Consider the following 25738-nt stretch of genomic DNA (forward strand, 5'->3'; position numbering starts at 1 on the left):
AGGGAGAGTCACCATGCAGAAAGGCTTGGATATGCTGGAAAAGTGGGCTAACAAGAGCTTTATGAAATACAAGGACAAATGTAAGGGTTTGCATGTGGGAAAACATAACCTAGGAGTGCAGCACAGGCTGGGGAGCAACTCTATGGAAACAAACCCAGAGGACCTGGTGGAGAACAAGCTCCATATGAGTGAACAGTGTGCTGCTGTGGCAAGGAAATGCAATAGGATGCTGGGTTGCATCAACAGGGTCAGCAGAGATAAAGATGTCATTATCCCACTCTACTTAGTGCTTGTCAGGTCACATTTGGAATACTGTGTTCAGTTTTGGTCCCCACTCTACAAAAAAGATGTGAATGGCTGGAGAGGATTGAGAGAAGGGCCACGAAGATAATCAAAGGACTCGAAAGCCTGCAATGAGAGGAAAGGCTGAGAGAGTTGAGATTGTTCAGCTTTGAGAAAAGAAGGCTTAGGGAAGACCTTATCCATGTTTCAGTATTTAAAGGATGCCTACAGAGAAGAAGACGACTCTGTTTTTACAAGGTGTCACATGAAAAAGATGAAAGGTAATGGGGGCATTCTGATTGGACACAAGAGGAAAATTTTTCACATTGAGAACAATCAGCCATTAAAATAATTTCCCCACGGAAGTGATGGATTCTCCAACACTGGACCCTTTAAGATTCAACTGGACAGGGTGCCGGCCCATCTTGTCTAGACTCTGCTTTGCCAAGAAGTGTTGGATCAGATGATCCTTGAGGTCCCCATTCAACCTGGTGTTTTGTGATTCTTTGATCTCGATAATTTCACTTTGATTTTTTAATTTGCTACTAACACCTGTTTATTCTGTTTCCACTTTCTTATCCTATATGGCTTAGTAGTCTTCATGCTCTCTCATTTCTTAATTCTCTAGCAACAAAACCTCACTTCTCAGCAAAATAGTAAATGCTCTGTACTACTCCTCTTTGAGAGATTAACCAGTTTGTGGCATGGTGTTGTCTAACTGCAGCATTTGTAAGGAATTTAAATATAAAAATATAGTTAAATAAAAATATTATACAGAATATGAGAAAAAATAATGCAATTTGGAAAACATTCCTTGCAGTCAAAACTAATTTCTGTTTTGTTTATGCAAGAGAAAGTGAAGGCATGACTTGACTTTGAGAAAAAAAGTCTGGTGAAAGTGAGCTATTGTGTTTGATGGAAAAAGGTATGAGAGTGTCTTGTAAATGGAAGCTAAAATGAAACAATTATAGACAAGATACATATTTTATTTTTTAACAGAACATTTGAACATCTGCAGTTCCCTTCATTTGCTTCCTGTTAATAAACTGCATCCTCTTTTGGACAGAACTTTGAGGAACATGGTTAGACAGTAACTAACTGTAGTAGAGCTTGTGTCTAGAGCAAATTATAAGTGATAAATAGAGCTAAATGACATTAAGAGGAGTCTTTGCATTCATTTGATTGAGGCTTGACTCATCATCCACAGAAAACTAAATTAGATATAAAACCTACCAGTGGTGCTGTAATCAGGGAAGGAAAATCCTAAGTCAGTTGAAAAGGAAGTCAATACTAGTTGTCATTAGCTTAAGAGGAGTTAGCCAGAGATTAGGCACTATTGCAGCCTAATGCAATAGTCAGAAAAATCTGATTGCTCTTTCCACTTTCTGCTGAGGTATTGTCTACTTACGGTTTTCTCAGATTAGAGAACTGTTTCCTGAGCATTATGTTAGAAGAGCTATTTTTTTGAGCATTACAGAATACCAAATTTCTAATGTTTTTAAACTTCTGACAACATCGAAGACATGTTTTGTGGAGAAAGACTCTCACTCTCTTCAAATCACAAAGTGGAGAAGGAACTTGCTATGCACAGTTGATTGAATTGCTGATAATCATTGGAAAAATTTGTTGTATGTTGATCTATAAGGAAAGTTGATCGTTAAGCATATATGAAAATCAGTAATTGCGAAAAATATGTGCTTTCTTTGACATCTGAAATATGAACAACTAAATTTTCTGACTTTTTCATTGTGTTGTAAATGATGAAATATGTTTGATCTGTTGTTTTCATGTAAAGAAGCATGTAAATATTCCCTTAATATTTTTTCAGATGTCAGCTAGTGACTCTTGCTGTCCTTTCTTATACATGACTTCAGAGAACTGCTTGTTATTACATGATAAATGCCATTTTCAGGAAAAATAAATTCTCTATAATTTATTTTTTGTGTGTGTTTTAGGGAAGCTGGGAGAAGCGAATTCTAAAAAGTCTAAACAGCATGTGCACAGAGCTTAGTATCCCACTAGCTCAGAAGGTAATTTTCTGTTGTCAAACTGACTTTTTTTTTAAATTAGGCTTTGTCTTGCACACTGGTAATGTTCATTTTACACATGGTTATCAAGAGCCTCATGTCTGATATCCAGATAATTTTAGTGCAGAATAATTAATATATGGATTTGTCTTGTATTTTCTTAAAAGTAGTTATTTAAAAGATGTTTAGATAGATAGATATGAATATATATATATATATAGGGATAGTGAAAAAGAATGCATCAGCTTAACTTGGGAGAAAATTAAGGCCATAGGTAGATTTTCCTCTTTGCTGTTGCAGTAATTATCCTCTTGAGGGAGCAGCACGTTGGAAAGCTAATTACTACGTTCACTGCTCTTAAATAGAGCATTTTTTGTGCAAACTCAGCTGTGTAAGTTCTAGCTGTACAGCCTGTGTGTGATATAGATGTGCTGTGTGTGCCAGAGAAGGCTGTAGTTGAACTGGTACATTAGGGGAGGGAGAGCTACTGGCACACTGCTGATTTTGTTTGTCATTCATTCTGCTCTGTTTTGTTTTATTGGGTTTTTTTTTGTTAATTTAGAGGCTTTAATTTTAAAGATCATGGAATTAGGCAGTAATGTTAGAATTTTTTGTTCATTCCCCTGATATACCTCTGCGATAGGTGGCAGAACCTCTATGGTTCATCATGAGATAAAGGATGCAGCTGTGTTTGTTTTTCATGACTGCCGGGGAAGGAATAAATCCAACAGCTCTATGGAATGTGCAGTAAATCTTCAATAATGTGAAACTAAGTACTAAGTAGCATAAAATTAGTTAATAAACTCCTGAAACTATTTAATGGGCTCCTTTTTTTTCCTGGAAGTGGAACCTGGGCTTCCTAGAGTAGAATATACCTTCAGGCTGGGAAATATTTTTGAGCAAATAAGTTTGTGGTACTATTTTTTAAAGTGTTACATTGATATATACATATTTGAAATAGGCATGTTTTTATTAATACTGTTAAAAAAAGAAGAGTTAATTTTTATGCCTTTCAGAGGCCTGTAAGTGAACAGAAAGAACTGCTTAATAAATGGAATGAAATGGGAACTGATGAGCCAGGTAAGGTCAAATAAATGTACATGCATTACATTTTTGTACACAGAAAGGTAGCATGCGCATCTTACTTATCAGTCAAAGATTAATCTCTTCGAGGCAAACTGATTTCAATCTTTTTTCCATTGGTAATTTGTTATTATGCATAAATAACTATTTCATTGTTATTTTGTTTCAAGTTATGGTATACTAGTATTGAATCATCACTGAGAGGTTATGGTAGAATACTCCATATTCCAGTGCTTTATAGATTTATACAATTAGGACACAGTTCCTCTTAGTGTGTAAACTCAAGCTCATCAAAAGAAAATGTTCAGAACTGTGGATAATTAAGCTCAGACTTTTTCTTGAAAAAGATAAAAATAACTGTTGCACAGAATAGTCAGTGATTTACTTTTGGAGAGCAAAACTAATTGCATTGCTAGTTCATATCCAAGTTCCTTAAAATAAAGGATTTTTCAAAGGTGGTAGTTTCTATCACAGTACCACCTGTCTGATGGCAGATACTTTTCATGGATTGTTTATGACTACTCCCTAGTTTTTGTTTGACAGCAGTATGTGCAATTCAACAATCTAAGCTGTTGAAAAAATACCCTGCTTTTGAATATCGTGTCTCATGTCTAGGACTGGTTCAGTCTAAAGGCTTATGAGGATTAAGTAAAAGCGTCCTATGACTACTGTTCACTTCATAGAATCATAGAATGGTTCCTTAAAGGGACCTTAAAGAACACCCCTCTCTCCATTTGCTTGGGGTTTACAAAACCAAGGCACTATCAGTAGCATAATTGTGAGAGAATGTGGTGGTTTTAGGCATGATGTCTGTGATAGGGTTATTTTGATCTTTGTTCTAATATATTATTCAGATTGCTAGATTGTGTTATAGATATGGGGTATGTTTTTATCATATTTTGGTTTTAACATAGTTCATGGAAATCTCATTTCAGATCTAAGTCTCTTCCGGCCTGTTTATGCACCTAAAGATTTTCTTGAGGTAAGCATTTATGAAACAATACTCAGCCACTGACTTGTATCCATTATAGTCTTTTAAGTGAAGTGGGAAAAATAATTGTTAAGTGTATTTCATACAAGTTGTCCTTTATAGCAAGTGAAATTTGGCATATTTTTTATAACAGTCCATGTTTGGACAAAATGCTATTGTTCCTTTTCTTTAATTGCAGTTTTAAATTGTACCTGTGATAAACTTCTCTTTCTCCAAAGAACAGTCTGGGGCTAACCTTTTTCCTCTGAGAGCAATTCTCCAACTGATTTTGTAATTCATTTTACGTTTTAAATTCCAGTACATTAAGCTGATAAATCACACTATGTGAAGCTGATACACTCTTTGGTCGTGGATTGCAGACCTGTATGCAGTCGAAATTGTAGGTCGTCTATGAAGACTGTAAAAAATCAAACATGAAACAGGACTGTGTGGAATTTGGAGGCTTTTGTCTGTAATCAAACTGAACCATTAAAAGAATGGTGACTGTGGATTTAAACTCAGAAATGAGAGTAGTATTCATAATTTCGTATGGTTCCAGCACAGACATCTTAGTAAAACAGAACTTGCTTTACCAGCTATGTCTGGAACAGGCATGGAATAATGGACAATAAACATGACAACAGTGAACTTAATGGTGACACAGTAGGAGATTTTTGGATTAAAATGATTGGAAATAAAATTTTTAAAATTGTTATCTGTATATTCTTTGAGTTATACAGGAAAGAAATCATCTAAAGCATGACAACAGTGTAGAATTCTGGAGTTAAGGTGGCCTCCAAATTTACAGAGTAAAACTTAGACATTTTACTGAATTATCAGTCAGAATTAATATGTTCACATTTCAATGTGTTTCAGTGCAAATTTAGTGGAATGTGCTTTGTAGTTGTAGAGGAGATTATAGTGTTTCTGACTTAACTGTAAATTGTTTCATGGTTATGAATTGTGAATGCATTTCTGAATCCAACAATAAACTTTATATACATTTTATGACATTTCTAAGAGCTTCTTTTGTTCACTTGTCATAAGAATCTTGAAAATGTTTCATTTATTCTGTTTTCCATCACTATACTAACAACCAAGTTGTGTTTTAGTCTTGGATCTATAAACAAACCAATCTTCTTTTTAGCATTATCCAATGACCCTCATGATCACTCTCTTTTTCCTTTATACTGTTTCCTTTCCAGAGTTGCTTTAAATTTACAAGTCTGACAGTGAGGTTATATGGTATTAGAATACTTACAAGACTGAGAATTGTAGAGGTAGGATATTATTAAAGAATTTCGTAAGAGGTGGAAACTTGTGTTAGAAAGAATACTTGCAGTTCAACATCATATCAAAATCTCTACCATAGAAAAACAATATGGAAGACACTTTAAATTCCTTTATAGATCACAGTTACTTATCTTGACATGATTCCTTGTCCTTTAAATTTTATACTTTCAATTTTGTAATTAGTTTTGGTCTCAAGTGAAAGAAGATATTTAGATATATTGTTTTAGTAGTAAGTTATGTAGCACTTTGATTGGAAGCTCTGTAAGATGCCAGTGTAAGAATATGGATAAAAATTCTTTCAGAGAAAAGCAGTATTGAAGAATATCCTGGATATTGTAGCCATCAGAAATATTCTGTTGGCATTTGAATAGCTTTGATAAGGAAGTAGATTTTAGTTAAGACATTACTAGTTAGTCAGCACTTAATCCCATAAATCAAAAATTATTTCTACCTTTTTATTCATATTTTGAATCTACTTTTCAAGTAGAATGTGTTTGCTTCCTTAAAAGTTTGAATCCTTTTTGATTTTGAAAATAATGAGTTATAATTTAATAATTTGGGTCTATATATGTAAGTTGGGGAAAATGGTTTTGTGCCTAATTTACTGTTTCTGATACTGCTGATGTTAAGAAGAGTTCTGAATGTAAGCAAGGAATGACAGAGCTACCATTTTTAAGGTACTGATGAATCTTCGAAACCCAAATTATGAAAATGGAGAACAGCCTAGTTTCAGAAATCATCTTGGGCTAATTCAGGTTCCTTTAAAAGTTAAAGATATTTCAGAATTGGTAAGTATATTTTTTCTTATAAGGGGTTTCTGTAAGAGGTATTTTGCCTTCCTAATGAAAAGATTCTAAGGAATCTTAGATGAGTATCATCATAAGTTTCTCCTTTTGAAGGTGAAAAACAATCTAAATATGTAGTTAAAATACAAAGCATAAAAAAGTTTAATGAAAAATAAAACATAAACAGTAAATTATCTGCCAGTGGGGAAGTTTTTGATTTTATGCCACACAGCTTCAATTTGTGCCAAAAAGACACTTCTGTACACCTTATTCACTTACTCATTTTTTTCTGTACAAGAAACTTGAAATATGTACCTTAATTCTCAAGTTTTATTTGATCCTGTACAAGGTCAGTAATCTGACAATGAATTAGCTTCTGATTTTCTTCTCAAAGTAATTTTATTGTCAGGTTGTAAATGAAAGGAAATGTTTGAGTACTAGTGTATTATAATTAGAAAATAGGAAAATTCTTCTTAATGCTTCACTGATGAGACTCTTGGGGATTTTATCCTAGTAGAAAAGCTTTCACCTGGGTTGGAAAAGAGCTGGGAATTAGAGATCCTTAACCTGATCTTTCATTCACCACTTTACTACATCCATGTCATAGTTGACATGCAAACTGGGACCTATAACTAAAACTAGAGTAAGAATTGATGTGAGATTCTTTTCTTTTAAAACCTGACTCCATATTTCATATGCATTTAAAAAATCTTAATTTGGTTTAGAAATGATTTGCATTAAGCCTTTATGAAGAAATCTCTATTGATTTAGAGAATTAAACATTGTTAATTACTTTTTTGTAATTTTATTTCTTTTCAGAAAGAAGACTTCAGTGAACTAGGCTTAAATATAGGACAACTGGGTATTGATGATTCAGCACAAGTGCCTCCTGGTAAGCTAATGCTGTGCTTCAGTCATTTAAATAGAACACTAATGAGTAGAATACTTTGCAATTATCAAGTAATTTGTGTATTTTTCTCATAATAAACCATAAATATTTGTTCTGTAACTATGATTGTAGTGATTTTCTTAGTAAAATACAGTTAATAATAGAAAACATTGCATATAGGAAGAGTCAGATTTGGCTAAGATTGAAAATCATCACCAGAAGTTGAAAATACATTAATTTCAGTATGTTGGAACACTTCAGGATCTAGAGAACCACACTCACTGTTTCCAAAAATACAGAAAATATAAAGAAATTTTAAGCCAACTAGCGGATAGGCATATATATATACATATATAAAAAATATATTTTATTTATATATACATACCTAAGTATGTTTATATTTATAAATATATATTTAATACACACACACACAAATGTATTTTAAAGAACTACTTTCAAGAAAATATTACAGGACATATCCATATATTAATATTCAGTATCTTAAATAGTGCATAATTTCTATTGGTTTTCCATGGATGCATCTATGCCTGTAAAAGAGGTTTTAAAATGGTCTTTCTATAAAAAAATGGAAATCACTATAGTATCAATATTATTATCAGTATTCTTTTTAAAAGGAAACTTACCTAATTGAAAATCTAAGTTCATGTATTATAGTGCTGCTTTGATATTTGTGTCCTTCAGACAAGAAGAAATCCTGAAGTATTATTTCCTGTTAAATTTTGAAAGAGAACTTTGATGCTGATGCAGGTTAATTTTTAGTGATGTTAGCAGTACATATCAGCTGAATTTAATGGTGTGTAAAAAAAATATAAAATACATCACCAGCTGGAGTACCTTTTTTTTTTTCATTTATTTTTTGCCATTCTTTTCTGTGTCTGAATTTTCTAGAGTTCTTTGAAAATGAACATGTACATGTTGGACAAAAAGGTATGGATCTGTTTTTATCTGTAATAAACCGTGAGTAGTTAGGAATGTGTTTAGTAAATTCGTATCCTAATTTCCATGTACCTTTTAGAATTTTAAGAATTCAGACAGGCTAACACAAAGTATTGTCAGTAATACCATTGTAGTTTAGATAAGACAATCAGTAATACTGTTGTCATTTAGACAGAGGCAGAAAAGCAAACATTTGCAGTCTACCAGTAGCTACCAGATAAATAACTCTGCAGATATTTCATTAAAAATGAAATGGGAAGCACAGAGACATGGCTTTTTGGTGATAACTTAACTTATGCCGCTACTGAATTTCATTTTTAAATCAAAATACTGCGGACTCCCAGCTCTGCACACAAAATTCTCATCAGTGTAATGGGATTTATGTCTGTACGTCAGAGTAGAGTCTTTTTAATGACTATTTGCAATTGCAGAATATTGCAATACTTTGCCACTCTGGAAAATTCACTCATTTGTCTCTGCATACTGCTTTTTCTGAAAAGGTTCCTGGGGTTCCTGGGTTGTTTCAGTAGGTTAAGAATTAACCAGAAAAAAAGAAAAAAAAAAAGAGAAGGATTAAAAAAATAATAATTTCATAGTTTAGGATTGCTTATAGAAGAAACATACAAGGAATAGTTGGAATCTGTCAATATTTGCTCCTTACTGTCTCTTGTAATTCCTGCTAAACATTAGCACCATCAAAGGAAAAAGAAAAAAGGATACCATCTCAGAAGTACTCCCTTCCCTCTTTTATTTGTTGCAGTAACAAAGAGTGACCTTTCTTATTTCTTCTTTTGTGGTCATCTTTCTGTCCTTCATTGTAAGTTTTCTGATCCAAGAGCACCTCATTAGGTACCATCCACCTCTCTGTTCTTTTCCCATTCTTCCAAACAAATTACCTCTCTGGACTCCCCGAGCCATCCATTCAACTCTACATTGTAGTTCTTATTCTTATGTCGTCTGTACAGAGCAACCTCTATTACAGAGAATGCCCTAGTTTTTCTGTATGCAAGGACTCAAAATTTTGTAAAAATGTAAGTTAAGAGTCTTGACCATCAACTGAAATCCCAATTCATTCAGTGAGAGTCCTGCTGCATGCTCTAATAGGGTGTTAGTTATGACTTTGGTTGCCACTGATGTAATGATTTTGCTTTTATATTAGATATATTGCCAAGTCTGAGGATTTTTCTTTGTTGTACTTAGCAAAACTACTTTTTAATATTTTGTTTCAGAAAAAAAAATAGGGCAAACACTCATGGACACTGAGATGAATCACATCTAAAGTCTTTCTAAAGTTTTGTGGAGAATGTAGGAATGTTTTTAATTTTTTAATTTTTACCCTTCATTTAGAAACAAAGGATCACAAAATGTCTGAGTTAAAGCTCTGCAGGTTAAACAGAAAAGTGGCAAACTGGTCTATTCAGTATTTAAGAGAAGACAAGAATGAATTACATAGATTTTTAATTCCAAACCTCATCCTTCTGAGTCATGCCAGGGCAGATATTGTGAATATTGAATTTACTGATATTTAGAAAAGCAAGTTGTTTCATGGAGACTTCAGAAAAATCAGAGGATATGGATTTGGAAACTTCTGAGTACCAGCACAACACCTACCTGATGTCTAGATAATATCACAGAAATTTTTTCGAACTCTCTTTCTATTGTAAAAAACATTTTGGGTATGAGAGTGCAGTTAATCACTTAACCTTGGAGGGAAACACTTTTGCCAGATTACAATAGCTAAAGATGTATGTCTCTCAAGTGTATAGATATAAGTAAGGAGTGATGCAGTCTGTCCTACAGTACGTGCAGTACTGTATTCAGTATGAGACCCTTGCGACAGAGCAGCCTGAAGCTTCTCAACAATGACCCATCTAAGCACACCTGTCAACAGTAGAGTATTTGTTTTATGTCAGTATGAAGGGAAATCAAAATCTTTTGAAAAAGAAGGTCTTTATCCTCCAGAGTACACATACCAAATGAGAAAACATGATAGTTCACTCTGAAATGGAAAGTTTTTGACCCACAGTTACCTGTGAAGATACTTGTATAGTTAACATGAAAACAAGGGAGACACAAAAAAGCCAGAACGAGTGCCAATCTCCTATTTGAACTGAGATGCCACTCATAATTAAACAGGAGTATTTTGTGACTGTGTATGACTGCTTGTTCTTCATGATGCCTACTAGCTGCAACTAGCCTTGATATAATCGTGGATACATACTAAGTGCTGTTTTGTGACAGAAGGTAGTACAGCCTTGCTTATTATTACCAGTGGCCTTGTTTCCCAAGGAACTACTTAATTGCATTGTGGAAACCAGAACTTTTTGGTGTTTTCCCATTAGCTAATGCTTCCAGCATAGTAAACCAATTTTTAAAGTTAAAAATTAGGGTATTTGAAAGAAGTCTTACACTATATCAATGCTTTACCTGTTTTGTTTCTTACAGTTTTAGCAGAGGAAGATAGTGCTGCAGCTCAACAATATGTTCGTCAGGGATGTCCAACAGCGCTCCGAGCTGAACTGTGGGCCCTCATTCTTAATATTTCTAATCAGCCAGAGGTAAGGAACAAAGTGAGAGTAAAATATGAAGACTAGATAAGAACACAAAAGTGCAAGCGCATATCTTCTAGTGATCTTTTTCCAGAATAGAAATGCTCTACTGAGTTGTCACAGAAACTGATAAAGATTATGATGTAAAAAAACTCTGTGCTGTGGTGAAGTCTTGTAGGCTCTTGCCTAATTTTTTAATAGATATATGAGCAAAATACTGTAGAAAAAATGATTCAATTGAGCTGGCTAGCTCCTGAGGTTTTCTTATATGATGCTAACTTTTTCAGAAGGAGGCAAGAAAAATGTCCTGGAAAGAAGACCTCTCTTATTTTCGCCAAGTTTTATAAAAAGATGTGTTATAAGGTTTTCCTGGTTGTTTGAACCTTTCATCATATGCATGTACATATTTTATAAATTGCTTCATATGTTATTGCATATACTGTGCATGTGTAAAATCAAAAACACTTAGAGAGGAGCTAGTAAGATGTGAGTTGTTTTCATACTCCTTTGTACAGCAGCAGTTTTTCATAGTACCTTATAGTTGATGCAGGTCCTCAACAATGAATTATTTTGCAGTATCTGAAGCCATGCTATAGTCAGTATATCTAATATACCTTAAAAAGTTAAATCCCTATTTAAAATATTTGCAGAACTGGGAAAACTTTGATGCAAGGCTTTTATTGCATCAATAAAAAATAACATGCAAAAATACATATAAGTTTGCTGATAAATGTGAGAATATTGCAGTGTCTCATGGCCTTTGAGGGTGTAGCCATTTTCTTGTAATACTGGGGGGTTTTATTGGTAACTACATAGTACACTCATAAGATTTTGCCCATAGAAACAAGTGTAAATCTTACTCATTGACAGCTTACCTAAGGACTTCAAGTTATTTGGACTGGTATTAGAATGACTTAGTTTATTTGTTTTTGAAAAAATAAAATTGGCTCTTGTTTCTAGTAAATAAAATACTAATCTTTTTGTAGAAGATGTTGAAGTAATAATGAAATACTATACATCTTACTTAGGATGCTCAAGACTAGATTTAAGCTGTGATAGTTTGAATTTTAGAAGCCTTTATCTTTTTGAGAGCAAAAACATTACAGGTGTGAAATTACTGTTATTGGTTACGTAGCATCTGCTTATATTCTGTTAAATGCTTCATGTTTTAAAAGCATTTTTATCTTAACATGAAAAATGAAATAATTGAATAAAAAACCCAGGTATTCTGTTTTGATTACTGAAAGTCAAGATAATAATCAGAAAAATGATAAATTTTTCATCTTATGTTCAATTAAAGCATGAGTTGTTATGGAAAAATACATTTCCTGAAATATATGTGGACAATTTTCTATAATTATAATTTTTAAAGAGAAACAAGTTATGTCTGACTGTTAATGTATTTGTCAGCCAAACTGTTATGTCCTTTAAAGTTGAACTCTAGTTTATAGTTGATTTTACTATGTGCTTAATGTGTGGATGATCTGCTGAATTTCATATCAAACACTTCTCTACCTCTTTTGAATAGTTTCTCTTCTGGAGTTGTGTGGTTACAGTCCTTGCTTGCCTGTAAGATTTCTGATTTGCAGTTTAGGCTCTATTACATTTATAACTGTATGAATTTCTAACTCACATGAACTGTGCATTTCCTTTCTTTAATGTAAAACATTATGAGGGTTTGGTATGCTAGCATCCAATATTGTTGTTTGGAAAATTTTATTCAGTAAAGCTCAGCCTCTGTATAAAGCCAATATACAGCCAGGCAAGGAATGATGTACAATCCGGCACCATAATCAAAACTGATAAACTGTGAGCTCTCTCTGCAGGATTATTTAGAAATGCGGAAGCACGTTGCCTGACAATGAATTGTTTATTAGTTTTCATTTGTAATGGTACATTTTAGAGGAACTGTGTTAAAAGAGCATTTTTAAGGTTGCAAAGGCAAACATTTGAAAGGTGAGCAGTGTCACAGTTAGTATTATCTGTGCAAACAATCCAATTTGCTGTATATATATTTTTATCATATGATCTTGAATCACACAGTCACAATGATTTCCTGTGGGATGTCTGCCTCATTGCACAAAATGGATGGCACACACTTACTGAGAATCCGTTTTTTTTCCCTTCTGTTCAGAGTATTTCGTGATTGTTTATTCATTGCGTGCTATTGAAACAGTGCTTAGAAAAGAATTTGTTCATTATCTGATGGGCTTTTTCTTTTCCCGTGTAATTTTTTTGAGTTAATAGGTTACAAATCTTAATTCTGAAAATTCCAGTGTGCAAAAATTAGTAATGCTTTACTTTACTACTGCTTTTACTGAATGTAGTTTCTGAGGTTTAAAAACTTAATAAATAGGTGAGGGACCATTATGTATATCTGTGCCTTATCAGAAATGTTTTTTAGGTTAGGATCAGTAGCGAAAGTTCCCCATCCAAACAGCAGAGAACCAGCAGCAGTAATACACTGTCATCATCTTTGACTGGAGAAGGATGTACTTTACTAGTGGATTTCACAGGTCTCTGATAAAAGGAGAAAAACTTTTGGACCCTCCTCAAGGATTTACCAGGATGAACTTCCTTTAAGTCTTTTATCTGTTTTCTCTTTGTGTAGTCTGATTAGGTTTTTTGTTTTGTACTTGTTTGTGGTGCTGCTGTTTCAAAATCTAGAGCTCACCGTATTAATGCTGGTTGCCATTCTTTAGGCCTCAGCCCATTCCCATAAATCTTAGTGTCTCCTTTCTGGTCTCGCCAGTGTCAGTCTTTCTTCATATCCCTATTTCTGTGCTTCACCCACTCATTTCTTGTATTAGATTTGAGAGGCAAGTGTAGATAGTGCCATCACATGGCAAGGGGAACTAAAAATGATTCATGAGCTGCCTACAGTTCAGCAGTGAGAGTGCAGCTCTAGTGTGAGGGATTTCATGACATGACACAGGTGGATTGTGCCTGCACAGAGGCTGCTGAGTAATCCAAACTTTCATTTTAAAGAAGGTGAATCACCAGATTCTGCTTAAAGTAGCTTTGCTGGGTTCTGTTGAAAGGTACTGTTCTCTCCTGCTTGTAAGCTACTTTGAGCTCCCTTAAGCTCTCAAATGGGTAGAGTATGAGTACTGGGATGAAATTTTGGGATGTGGCTTTGTAAGGTCAAGAGGGCTGGTCACTGCAAGCCTGAAGTGTACTTTTTGGAAAGATTTGGAGCTGTGGTATAACAAAATACATAATTTTGAGAAAAGCTACAGTCTATATAAAAATGTAACACATTTTTAAAAGGCAAAAAGTTTACAAATCAAGGCTATATGAAGATTTGGCAGATGAAGAAATGATGAATTGGATGAAGATAATAAGACTTTGGTTTTGTAAGTGAAAATATTTTAAATAACATAAGAAATGTAATATGGTTTTGGACACTCCTGAAACCTGATAGTAGTGAGTTATCTCATCTGGAGAAAGAAATGCAGCCAATAAACAGTAAAAGGAGAGATTTGAATCTTATTTGAAGCCTGGTGAGGCTCTTAAAATATTTGTGTGAGAGTCTGTGTGAGAGACTGATCACCGGAGAGTCTTATGTCTTGAAAGTAGTTCTGTGACCAATCATGTTTAGGATTCAGATGTAAGGCATAAATTTATTAATACAGCATCAATCACAAGCCTCTGGTCTTATTAAGACACATGGGCAAGATCCTCTTGTAGCCAAGTTGTGGCTGAAAACCTGGCATGATTCTCAAGCCCACTTCATTTTGCATCACAACAATCACAATTTAAAAGGAACTGAATGGCAAGTAATGAGCTAAAAGCTTTATTCTTAGAATGGTTATGATTGAGTTTGCTTTGCAAGTCCTGTTTCAGTAATTTCTGATGTGTTTCTCAAACATTTTTGCATGAGTTCTAGTTCAGGTGGACAGCTTGCCTTTCTGTTCATCTTAGAATCATAGAATGGTTTAGGTTGGAAGGGACTTTAAAGATCATCTGGTTCCAACCCCTTGGGCATGGGTTTTGGTTTGGTTTGGGGGTTTTTTGGTTGGTGTTTGGTTTTTGATTTTTTTTATTATTAGCTTCTTGTGTTTTAATATAGACAGTCATTTGAGATGGCCAAAAACCCTTTAGACATTATTAATTTGGTAGTTTTACACTTGATTAAATCACAGTATTAATTCTTTAAAGTTGCAATTCAAGTATTAGAGTAGTTCTCTGTAGCTTTGAAGAACAGAATGTTATGTTCATACTGCAGATAATTTAGTAAATATTTATGTATGATCCTTTCTGAAGTAATAGTGCAATACTTATACCTCCCCTTTTATTTCTCAAAAAAAAATTATCCCCGTGGTAGTTGTACTTAATAAATACTTAATATTTATAGTACTTAATAAATACTGCTTTTGTCCTCAACTATTTCAACTTAACAGTTTAATAATATATTAATTCTAATGGTTTCTAAGTGTATACTATTCACTGCTTCTTAGTTTTAGATTAATACAAAAACAGTTAAAATGTTCCCCAGACTTCATTTTTTTCCTATTCTCTCCCTCTCAAAATTTCATCTTACTTCCCATTTGTTCTTTAAATCCCTACTTCAGACTTGTCCATTTGTCAAAGAAATAAGCAGTAAACATGTAAAGCTTGGAATGTACAAGTATTTGTGTGGAGTCCATATAGATACCTTGAACTCCAAATAGTTTTGTGAAGTGGGAAGGAGCTTCAGGACAGCTGATTTAATTTATCAGTTAGTTCAAATCCATCAGAAACTGTTAATCAATTGTAGGCATAATGGCAGTGAGGTATTTAGGGATGTGGGAGTTACATGACAACAGTACAATATTTAATTCTCTTTTTTTTTCCTTTACAAGCTCTTTCTAAGAAGAAAAGGATAGAATAAGTAAAAGTAGAAAAGTGTTTGTTCTGCTTCTTCCCCATCGCTTCATCCTTGTTGATGTTCTATAGATATTCAGGAAGTAATTGGAGTTCAAAAAAGATCTGAGTTCTTCATACTCTTCACAAGATTTTTAAAATATTTATAATTTCATCTTTGCACAAATTTAGGCTATTCAGAAGTTAGTATTAGTTTAATGTCAAATATCTGCAGCAACTCCCTAATGCTCGAAGATAAGACAGAACCTATTGGTGAGAGGTGCATGAAAACAGAGGGTAACAAAGAAATAAAGCCTAATGATTTTGAGCATTGAAAAGGTGTAGAGAGAACCAATGCTGGAAGATATGGATCCTTGATTTGAATTAGTCCCTTCATTCTAATTTTATTAATTATCTAAAGGGGAGCTCATTTTATAATGTCTCAAGATCCTGAGATTAGCTCAGTTGATTAGAGCCTCTTGCTAATAACAGCAAGGTTGTGGGTTCAATCCCCATATGGGCCATTCACTTAAGAGTTGGACTTGATGATCCTTGTGGTTCTCTTCCAACTCAGAATATTCTGTGGATTTTGAAGTCTTAATTCTTAGGGCTTAAACTAGAATAAACCATGACAGAATGCTTCTTAAATATGAAGTGATTTTTTTCAGCTGAATACATGCTTTTTTTTTTTTCAATTGCTGAAAATTGAATTTGTTAGTTTAAATATAGTGTCATGTCTCAGACTGATGGTGGTAATATTTTTAATTTTAGGATATATTGTATTATGAACAGCTTAAGTCAAATGTGATTCAGCATGACCTTTTAGTGGACAGCCTGATTTACAAGGTAAGTAGTTCACTAAATAGTGATTGAATGATTTATATACTCATCACTCTGGTATCTTGTTGTTTGTTTTTTTTTAACAAGGAAAATATTAGATAGTTTGCTTTTAAGGAAAGTAAGAGTAACTAGTGTGAACTTATTGTGAACTCGATCCTTTTGCCTGAGTTGTCTCTTGTGGAAGACATTTAATTTGAACTTTTAAGTTGTAAAGAAATGGTACCTTCATTTGAAGGAGTAACTGGTTTTGTGAGAAAGAAAGAACAGGGTTATGACAGCTTCCATTTCAACTTTTTACTCTGAGTACTTCATCATGTTAATATAGTATTTTTTAATTTTAAAATATGGAGTATGAACTTAACTACAGTTGTTTCATGATTCAATGGTGAAACTGTCTTCTTCCACTGTGTTATGTTTAGCCTCCATGGGAGTCTGAAGTGAGGCCTTTTGGCTTCAGAATGCTGTATGTTTTTTATTACAGGATGTAAAGCTGACAGCAAGCAATGATGACTACTATTTTGTATTTGAAGATTATTTATATCAGGTATGTAACTATTTTTGGTTAGAAAAGTTAGGAAATATACTCCTGTGGGATTGTACCATCTTTGGAGTCAGGACTGCCTTTGTGTAGGCAGAGTACTGTGGGACACATGCATCTGTTTGCCGTGATACTTTCCCTTCTGAATAACAAACTTGTACTCTTAAATAGATTAAGCAGAACAGGCTTCTAAAACTCCTACAGTGAAGGACCCTACAAAATGTCTTTGCAGTGCAGTAAACCAGAAAATACGAAGTCAGCCATATTGTTCCCCTTTCCAGCTTTGCAGTAAAACACCCCCAAAACAATTAAAGCTGTGGCATACAGAGAAATTAATACTTGAGAAGTATATACTTCTCAAGGGTTCCACATTAAAAAAAATTGCTTTAAAGTGACCTACTGCAATAAGTATAAAAGATTTTGTATTGCCAAATTTTTATTTTAAAGACGTTGATTCTGAATAAGGTGGTGATATGTATGGTTACTTTTAGGATTACTCTCATTCTAAAGCTGCTTCTAGTAATGGGGTACCCAGCTGATTTATAAAGTATTATCTTTGTTGTTGCCTGTTAAATGCCCTTAAATAGAAGGAGATTACACTTATGAATTTCCTAATGTGTAGTTGATTACAGTGTCAACATAAATGTCATGCAGCAAACTTAACATTTCCATAGTGCTTTTGATTTCATTAGTCTCATCTGTTAGGTTAGACTTGCTTAATTTTTTGGTTTAGAGCTATGTGAAACTAAATAATTTCTTCTTTGATGGGAATATGTAAAACTACTAGTAATATAACCAATCAAGAGATTGTCCTTAATGCTTCTTAGTCCATACAGATATAAAAATATGCAGTACTATGTAAGCATACTATTCTATCATGCCTACATATAATTTAGCATATAAGCATTTAAACATCAATACTTAAACTATAACTTTGTGAAGTTAGACCTTTTTAGCTTAAAAATAGTTACAGTATTAAAGTCTGTATTCAAATCTGTTTCTGAATTAAAATTTGAAAACTGGCTGCATAATGACGGCTCAAATATTGAGTTCACTTCAATATTTACGTGTAGGAGTTTTTCTTGGTTTAAGGGTCAAAGATAATCTTCATTATTGTGACACTGTGTCTTCATTATGGGATGTGAAAATCTCATTCCTAGTTCATTTGTTACGTAGACTATTAAGGCATATTAATTAGTCATTAACTGACAGTTCCAGTGGAAACAGAATTATAAACTATGAAGGAATATGAACTAGTATACCATATAATCTTTTGTTTTAAGGCCATCAGAAATAGATTTTGTTTATCATTCTCAGTATATAGCACATTTGAATGTTTTAATTTTTTATATAACTCTATTAACTAAAAGAATGACTACAGAATGAAAATCATAAAAGAGACTAAACTGTCTTTAGTAATTTTAAGGAGAATCACCAAAAATGTTCAAAAAATTATGTGGCTAATTTTACTGCAAGGCTTTCAGGCAAAGAATATCTCAAACTTCTAATTATTTGTTGCTCTAGTTTTGTTTGCTACTTCGTGGTATTCTTCAGATTCTTCTCTAGTAGAAAGCTATCCATTTTTCCTTGATAATTTCCTCTTCCAACCTAATTTGCAAATGCTTTGCTGCCAAATTATTTTGTTCTATAGCCCCTGGAAAAATTCTGCAGTATGAGTCATTCTGATATGGGATATTATTTATTGATTTAATATGATAACTGGAATTAAATATTGGCTAAACAAAATAGGTAATGAAAATTTTAGTTTAAACCAGATACATTTTACACTGGTTCTGTGGGTTTTTTTGCCATGACTCTTAAGTTTACCAAGTCAATGAGCAGAGTGTGTCATTTGTGTGTGTGTTGCTTAGCAGATAAAGCATCCATCAAAACAAGAAAATTTGGGTTTAAAATAATGATGAGGATATTTCATAGGATTATGGTACCTCTTTAGCAGCATGCAGTCTTTTTCAGGAAGAACACTGAAATGATGTAATTTATTTCCTTTAATATTTTTGCTTTCTTTACCCTAAAGTTTACATGTTTTTATTACTGAAATAAAATACAGTTACTTTTAATAAAGTAATTTCTTTTTGATAAAAGCTTTGGCTTTGTTTTTGTTTCTTTCCCTTGATGATTTGAATTAATTTGTGTTCTGTTCAGTTTTGATTATAAATATCCAGTAGTTTGCCGAACGTTTCTGTACTTGAAACAGGGTTTGTATCATTGTTTTGTTTAGCACTATCATTTTTTTAATGCCAAAAATAACACATAGATTAATATATTTGTAAATTCATTATTTCAGAGGTTCAATTTGAATACTTTAGCCTTACATCCTGCAAAATGAGTACATGCAAAGAACCTCACCCAGCAGTTCTTAGATATAGTCATAACTTGTCTTTGAGCTAGAGTCTACCTCTTATATAGATGCATAATTTTAATTTAAAGACTTCCAGATACTGGTACTAGACACTGTATTCCTAAAAAAGGGGGCCTCGAATTAAGGTTACATTCTTTCCCCTATGAGTGAATATGATTTATGTCCTTTTCAGATTAGTTTCTTTTTCTTTCACCTCAGTTAACATACACAGAGAATTACATTTGCGTGTGTATTGTTATTGTCAACGATATTTTGGCAGCTATGAAAATGATTGTGTATTGCACAAAATAATATTTAGCTTAAACTGTTTGAGATAAAGGCACTATTTATTTTTTGTAAGATGTTTGTATCTGAGAAATAGTTTTGAGGTTCAAAAAAGGAAAAAGTCTCCAAATACAACCCGCTTTCCATAAAAAATTTAAAAAGCAGTAATATTCAGATGTTTAATTTTGCATGTTTCCTTTTGACAAATACTGATATCTGGAAGATTTTTGCAGTAATTACTGGGAAGGAAAAATTCGTTCATTTTTATTCTCAATAAATTAAGTAGTGAAACATCATCTTAAACCTTTCCACCTTTTACACCTCGACTACAGTTGAAACAAACAAACTCTTAAAACCTGCAAGAGCAGAGGGATTCAGGTGTGAAAAAGTCAGTGGCAACTTGAAGTCTGCCTTGAGTCTGCCCTCTCGTGTACATTTTTGATAGTGCATCTTTTGGTTGCATGAAAATATGGAGATTTTAAAATACAATACTAATTATCAGATTTTTTACAACTCTAGATAGGATGAGATTCCTTATTGTTATTTTTTTCTATGAATGGTTTTTACTATTTAATTTTATACTCAGTTGCTGTGAATACTGGATTTTTCATTTGTGTAAACAATAAAACCTGCAAATATACTTTACAGAATACAATGTGCATTTCAGACCTTTGGGATACAAGGTGAACATTATTATCTGTACTTTTTGAAAGAGCTGAATTTCCTGCAAGCATTCTGTAAAGGTCCTGAGAATGAAAGCAAATGATCAGCCTTCTGGAACTCCACACATCCAAGAATGGAAATGGTTCATCTACTTATGCACTTACTAGGATTTACCCAGGTCGTAGTAACTGAATAGAAAAACAGTCTAGTAGACATCAAAGCAGCCAATTACACACACAGTGTCACCAGTGTTGTGACAGAAGGGGATACATGTTTGTTGAGAAAAGAGGAGGGTTGCAGAATATTTAACTGACAACAAATGAACACGAAGGTAAAATCATAGCAAGTTTAAAGTGAGCCTGGAAATTTGAACAGGAAAATATACTAGTTGATCAAGAGCTTTCAACCTAATTGGCTCTCTTCAACAGCATCTAATAGGTGCTAATTAGGTCCTTAAATTTGTTTGACATTGCTTTGCTGATTCAGTAAATCAGCTGACTTTCATATGCTGTCTTTTTTGCAGGTATTACTCTGTTTTTCCCGAGATACATCTGTCTTGGAGCACTTTACTTACAGTAGTGCAACTCCACCCAAATCTTACATACAAGGTAAAAGGAGTTGTTTTAAAAGAGATCATGTAGATTTTTGTTGGCTGCTGCAGTTATACAGTATGTGAATTTGCTTTGTGTTCATTACACCTCGTAGACTGCATATAAAAGAATGTTAATAAAAAGTCAGTGTATCCAGTTCACTTCTGCACAGATTCTATTATGAGAGTTTAGAAGCTGACATAAAGGCTAGGTTGCAATGCTGTTCTTCTACTGCAGTATTCTGTGTATAATTCTGCAGTGTTTTACCAAAGAAATGAAACACACAACTATGACAGTATGGTAAAATCTTGACGACATCTGTCTTCATTAGATCCAGAAATTTAAATATACGGTGTTGTACTCTGCAGCTTCAGTAAATCTGGCAGCTGGAAGTGGTTTTAGAATGTTGTCTTCCCAAAGCAGTGAGTTTTGCAGATATTTGTAGGCAGGAACAGAACGTTGCTGGAGAACTGTGGGCTCTGTTCAAAGGTGTGGGAGAGTAGAGCTTTACCAAGCATACTTAAAACTGATTTTTTTAAAAAGCATGACATCTTCAGAGTGTTAGCTGATTTTTGGATGTTCTTTGACTTAGGTTCTCGTTATTTTTCTCAACAATCTTAAATTTGTTGGTTCAGCCCACTTGTGTTCTCTGCCAACTTCTAATGCCATACATTTGGACTGTCTCCATGCTTCTTAGAGCCTCACCTGCCTTGACTTTACCCAGAGGGTCCTAATTTTTCCTTCATTCTTGAATCATGTAGTAATCCAGTCACTTTTTTTTCCATGTACCTTTACCTTCTACATTCCTATTTTCTTCCTTGGTCCCTGGTGCCTTTCTATGGAGCCAAATGTGATTTCCAAGTACTTTTTTTTGAGCAGGACCTCTGCTGACAATTTTCCTCTTGCTGCCTCTTATGTCACTAGAGGTAATGTTTGTTTTCTCATTTTTTAATTCCTTCTTTATTGCTTTTGGGTATTTTCTCTCTCTTTAACTGAATCAGGGAGGTTTTTTTACGTCCTTCTGGAAATAAGCAAATAACTCACCTGGGAGCAGAACAGCGGGGTGTCCCACATCTCACTTCAGACACAGAGCCATGGCAGCCCAGAAACACAGCTATGGGGAGCATCCTACTTATTCCCAGGCAAATCTGGGGAACGAAGTTGCTGTGCAGTGTAAATCCGAAAGGCTTATAGGTCCTATTTTTGGCTAATTTTCCAAGGGATGTGCTTGCTAAAAATACTCTCTCTCCAGATTGCAACTCCTGACTGCTCAGCAAGCAAACTATTGAAAGGAAAAGGAGAAAATATTTTTTAGTTTAATGAAACAACTCATTTCTGTAATTGGGAAGTACTTGATTTTATTTACATAAAGAGTTTCGCAGGTTAATTTTGATTTTAATTCAGTCAATTCATGCTGCAGGAAAATAACAAAGTCCAAATTCCATTGAACCTGAAAAAAGTTCCCTATGCTAAATTCTTCTGTGTAGAGTGAACAGAGTATAGAGAGATCTAAAGAATCCCTGATTATTCTGTAAATTGTCATGTAACTGATTACATTTTCTAGATTAATTTTCTCATTCTAAAACTAAAATTATTACATATTTTAATTATAACAATTATGCATAATAGCACCTTTATACTTTTAAATAAATTAATAATTTTTAATAATGTATTTTTTATTATTAGGTTCTATACTTAAAATATGGTTTAATAATACAATGTGTTCATTTTTCAGGGAAGGTAAGAAGTTATATGGTCAATCTATATGATCAGTGATTTTCTTGACTTAATTAGTCTTTTGTAGCCAAGAGATTACTTAAATATTTGTTAGTTCTATCAGAACTGTGCTATTCATCTTCCTTTCTGTTGCAGGCTTAATGAAGCCTTGAATATTTTTTATCTGTGCTTGTATCTGTTTAAATGCTTTTCCTGTCCCTAGGTCACTCTGCCCTTAACCTTATCCCCTCATAGAGTTTCGCTGTCTTCAAGGTCTGCAGCAAACACCTTTAGAGCTCCTAAAACACACACAAATAAAATCTCTGTGGAACAGCATTGCTGAAATTTTCCTCCTCTGTTTTGTAGTTTTTGTTGTTTTGTCATCCTTCCTTATTAGTGCCGCATTTCAGTTTTATATCTGACACTGTACCTATCCTATTGCATTGCTTCCTTGGTTTAGACAATATCATCTATAATGCAATTGGTTATAATTTGTATACTTGTAACTTATAATCTACCTTTTTAATTTAAATCTTTACACCTTTTAACTTCTTAATCACATTTTCTTTGTGGTTTGATGGTTCACAGGAAAACTTGGAATGGAAGAGTATGCTGTTTTCTATCCTCCAAATGGTATGAATTATACTATTGCCTCCTCTAGTGGTAGATTGTAAAGATACAGAATTTTTTCTCAAACACATGATAACTTCTTTTTCTTTTACGTGTTATGTTTTATTGTTAGTCTGTGAAATTCAATAATTTAAAGGAGTAAGCTGGACTTAAGCTGCCCCAAACCCACATTTCAGCCTGGTGTTAGTAGTCTGTGTGGGGGAAGGAGAAGGAAAACAAGTTGTGGTGCAGCAGCTTGTATTCCAGTCTTGTATCACCCCTTAGAGGATCTGAATGATACATGCTGACATTGGTTGACCTCCCAGCTTTTCAGTACTCAGCAAACCACACCCTAAAGCCTTGTCCTTTCAAAATGTGTGTTCATATTAAAAATTCAGACTTAACTAATCTATGTAATTTTAAGTTAATATCATTGCTGTTGTTGTAACTTCAGTTATTAAAATTGTTTTTTCAGCTCTTTGACCATTTCAATCCCTGTCTATTGAATCCTTTCCCTGGTCTTGCACTACATTTGTATTTCAAGTTCAAGGTCTTTGCTCTTGTTTTCAAGGCCTTGTGTCACCAGTTTTAAATCTGTGTCTCTGGCCTTGTCTTACCTTTTGTCAAAGCAGCTTGCTCTTACTGGTCCTCTATAAAAACTAGTGAATGGGAGCTAAAAGCAGGTGGAAAGGAGGAGAGAGCTGTTGTGCTGCAACTGCCAAGTACTGTAAATGTTCTATCTGAGTGCTACATGAATTACTGGAGGTCTTGGCCTCCTTTTTTTTCCTGCTCTACTCTGGTCATTGAATGACATTTACGGGTTGTCATTTATCTGAAATTAGGTTCTGATATCAGCAAAGCTTTTACATAACAACTTCATGGAAACTGAGTTTTACCTGGCTTTCTAGGCACTATAGCTTGTGTTTAAGCATGTAATTGGTTGTACTGAAGTAAGTGATACTGTACTAAAATATTTACAAGATTTGAGATCTATGCAGGTGCCAAAAAAGGAATTATTTTATTCCTGTGGTGGGCAAAATGGAATTTAATAACTTGAGGGGGAAAAAATTCTTTTTGCATTGATAAAAAGGACTGTAAAAGAACAAAAAAATAAATATTTTTGTTTTGTAGGTGTAATTCCTTTTCATGGCTTTTCTATGTATGGTAAGTGTGACTCTCGCAAACTAAAACCTCGGGATTGCTTTTTGTCATATTGCAGTTTAAAACTGTAAGTACTTTTCTGCAACTTTTAAACTTGTGTGTATGCTTTTATGTTTCTTTGTGTATAGACAGTTGTATATAATTTTAAAAATTCCAGACTGTTTCTATTGACTTATATTACAGCTTTTTACTGTGTGGGAGTTCCTAATTTCAGAGCTAATAGCTGAGCTAAGCAATGCATCTTAATGTACATAAATAGAGGGATAAAGTTTGTCAACAAAGTGCTCTGTTTTGTGTTTCGCTTCTGGGTAGACCAAGTTACTTGGGAAAAGAGTTTGTGAAAACATGAATTATGTGAAAGGCCTGTTGCTGTATCCATTTGCCTACAAGAGGCATTAAAAGAGCATTATGTAATAGTCTGGTTGCTACTTTACTGCACAGAGGAATCAACAAGATTTTTAGGAAAAAAGCAGAAAAATGTCCTTGGTTTCAAATATTACAAGGCAGCTACTGCAGATGCACTCCAACAATGTAAGACTAGTTGTCTTTGCTTTTCATTTTTTCCTTTGATTTATCAAAGGTGTTTGTGGTATCACAGGGCAAGCAGGTTTAAAGATTATACTTAAAATGCTATATTTTAAAATGGTATATTTTACTAATAATAAGTTTAATGATCACACAATCATTGAAATCACACAATTTAAATATGAAATGCAAATTTGAACCTGATTAGGGAATCTAAAGTCTTTGAAGTAATGAACACTTTAGTTACAAACTCCTTCTTAGGGACTCACTAGGAGGCTTTCACTTATTCTGTGTGAACCGCTTTTCAAAATGTTTGGATTTGACTCTGCCCTTGAGAACAACATCTCCCAAATTTTCCTCCCTCCCTCCTGTTCTTGCTCTTTACAAGGGCTCAGAATATGCTGGTTGTGAGAAGGAGGCAGACTGAAAAGCGAGGCAGGCTGAAAAGCAAGGCGGCAGAAACACAGTATAACTCCAGCCTGTGGGTACAGTGGCTGGGACCAAGCACAGCATCCTCTGTATTCCATGCTGTGCTGCTATATGAGGAAGTATCTGGGTCTTTATGTAAATCCTATACATTTTTTCCTGTTTGCATGCATACATTTTTGGGGTGCCAACTGTCAGAGGCTGTTCTGTTAAACCCTCCTGGCCTTTGTGTACATATGCACACTGCCAAGTCTTCCACCTCCATCTTCGATCATTAAAAACATTAACACTGGTAACACCCTCTGCTTTTCTTACCCCTACGTAAATACAATTTCTGTGAACATCT

General features: G+C 33.9%; 1 protein-coding gene across 1 annotated transcript in view; it reads left to right on the top strand.

The window, feature by feature from the left end:
* Positions 1 to 25738, top strand: part of TBC1D19 (TBC1 domain family member 19) — a 46495-nt gene that overhangs the window by 15316 nt on the left and 5441 nt on the right. The window contains exons 5-16 of the mRNA XM_027686507.1: positions 2238 to 2312; positions 3326 to 3389; positions 4328 to 4374; positions 6333 to 6443; positions 7260 to 7332; positions 8239 to 8277; positions 10732 to 10844; positions 16452 to 16526; positions 17002 to 17064; positions 20889 to 20973; positions 23260 to 23304; positions 24412 to 24444. Of these exons, the coding sequence (XP_027542308.1) occupies positions 2238 to 2312; positions 3326 to 3389; positions 4328 to 4374; positions 6333 to 6443; positions 7260 to 7332; positions 8239 to 8277; positions 10732 to 10844; positions 16452 to 16526; positions 17002 to 17064; positions 20889 to 20973; positions 23260 to 23304; positions 24412 to 24444 (823 nt within the window). The remainder of the gene's footprint in view (positions 1 to 2237; positions 2313 to 3325; positions 3390 to 4327; positions 4375 to 6332; positions 6444 to 7259; positions 7333 to 8238; positions 8278 to 10731; positions 10845 to 16451; positions 16527 to 17001; positions 17065 to 20888; positions 20974 to 23259; positions 23305 to 24411; positions 24445 to 25738) is intronic.

The sequence above is a fragment of the Neopelma chrysocephalum genome, unplaced genomic scaffold (assembly GCF_003984885.1).
Source record: "Neopelma chrysocephalum unplaced genomic scaffold, ASM398488v2 Primary Assembly neopelma1_71, whole genome shotgun sequence".
Classification (NCBI taxonomy): Eukaryota; Metazoa; Chordata; class Aves; order Passeriformes; family Pipridae; genus Neopelma; species Neopelma chrysocephalum.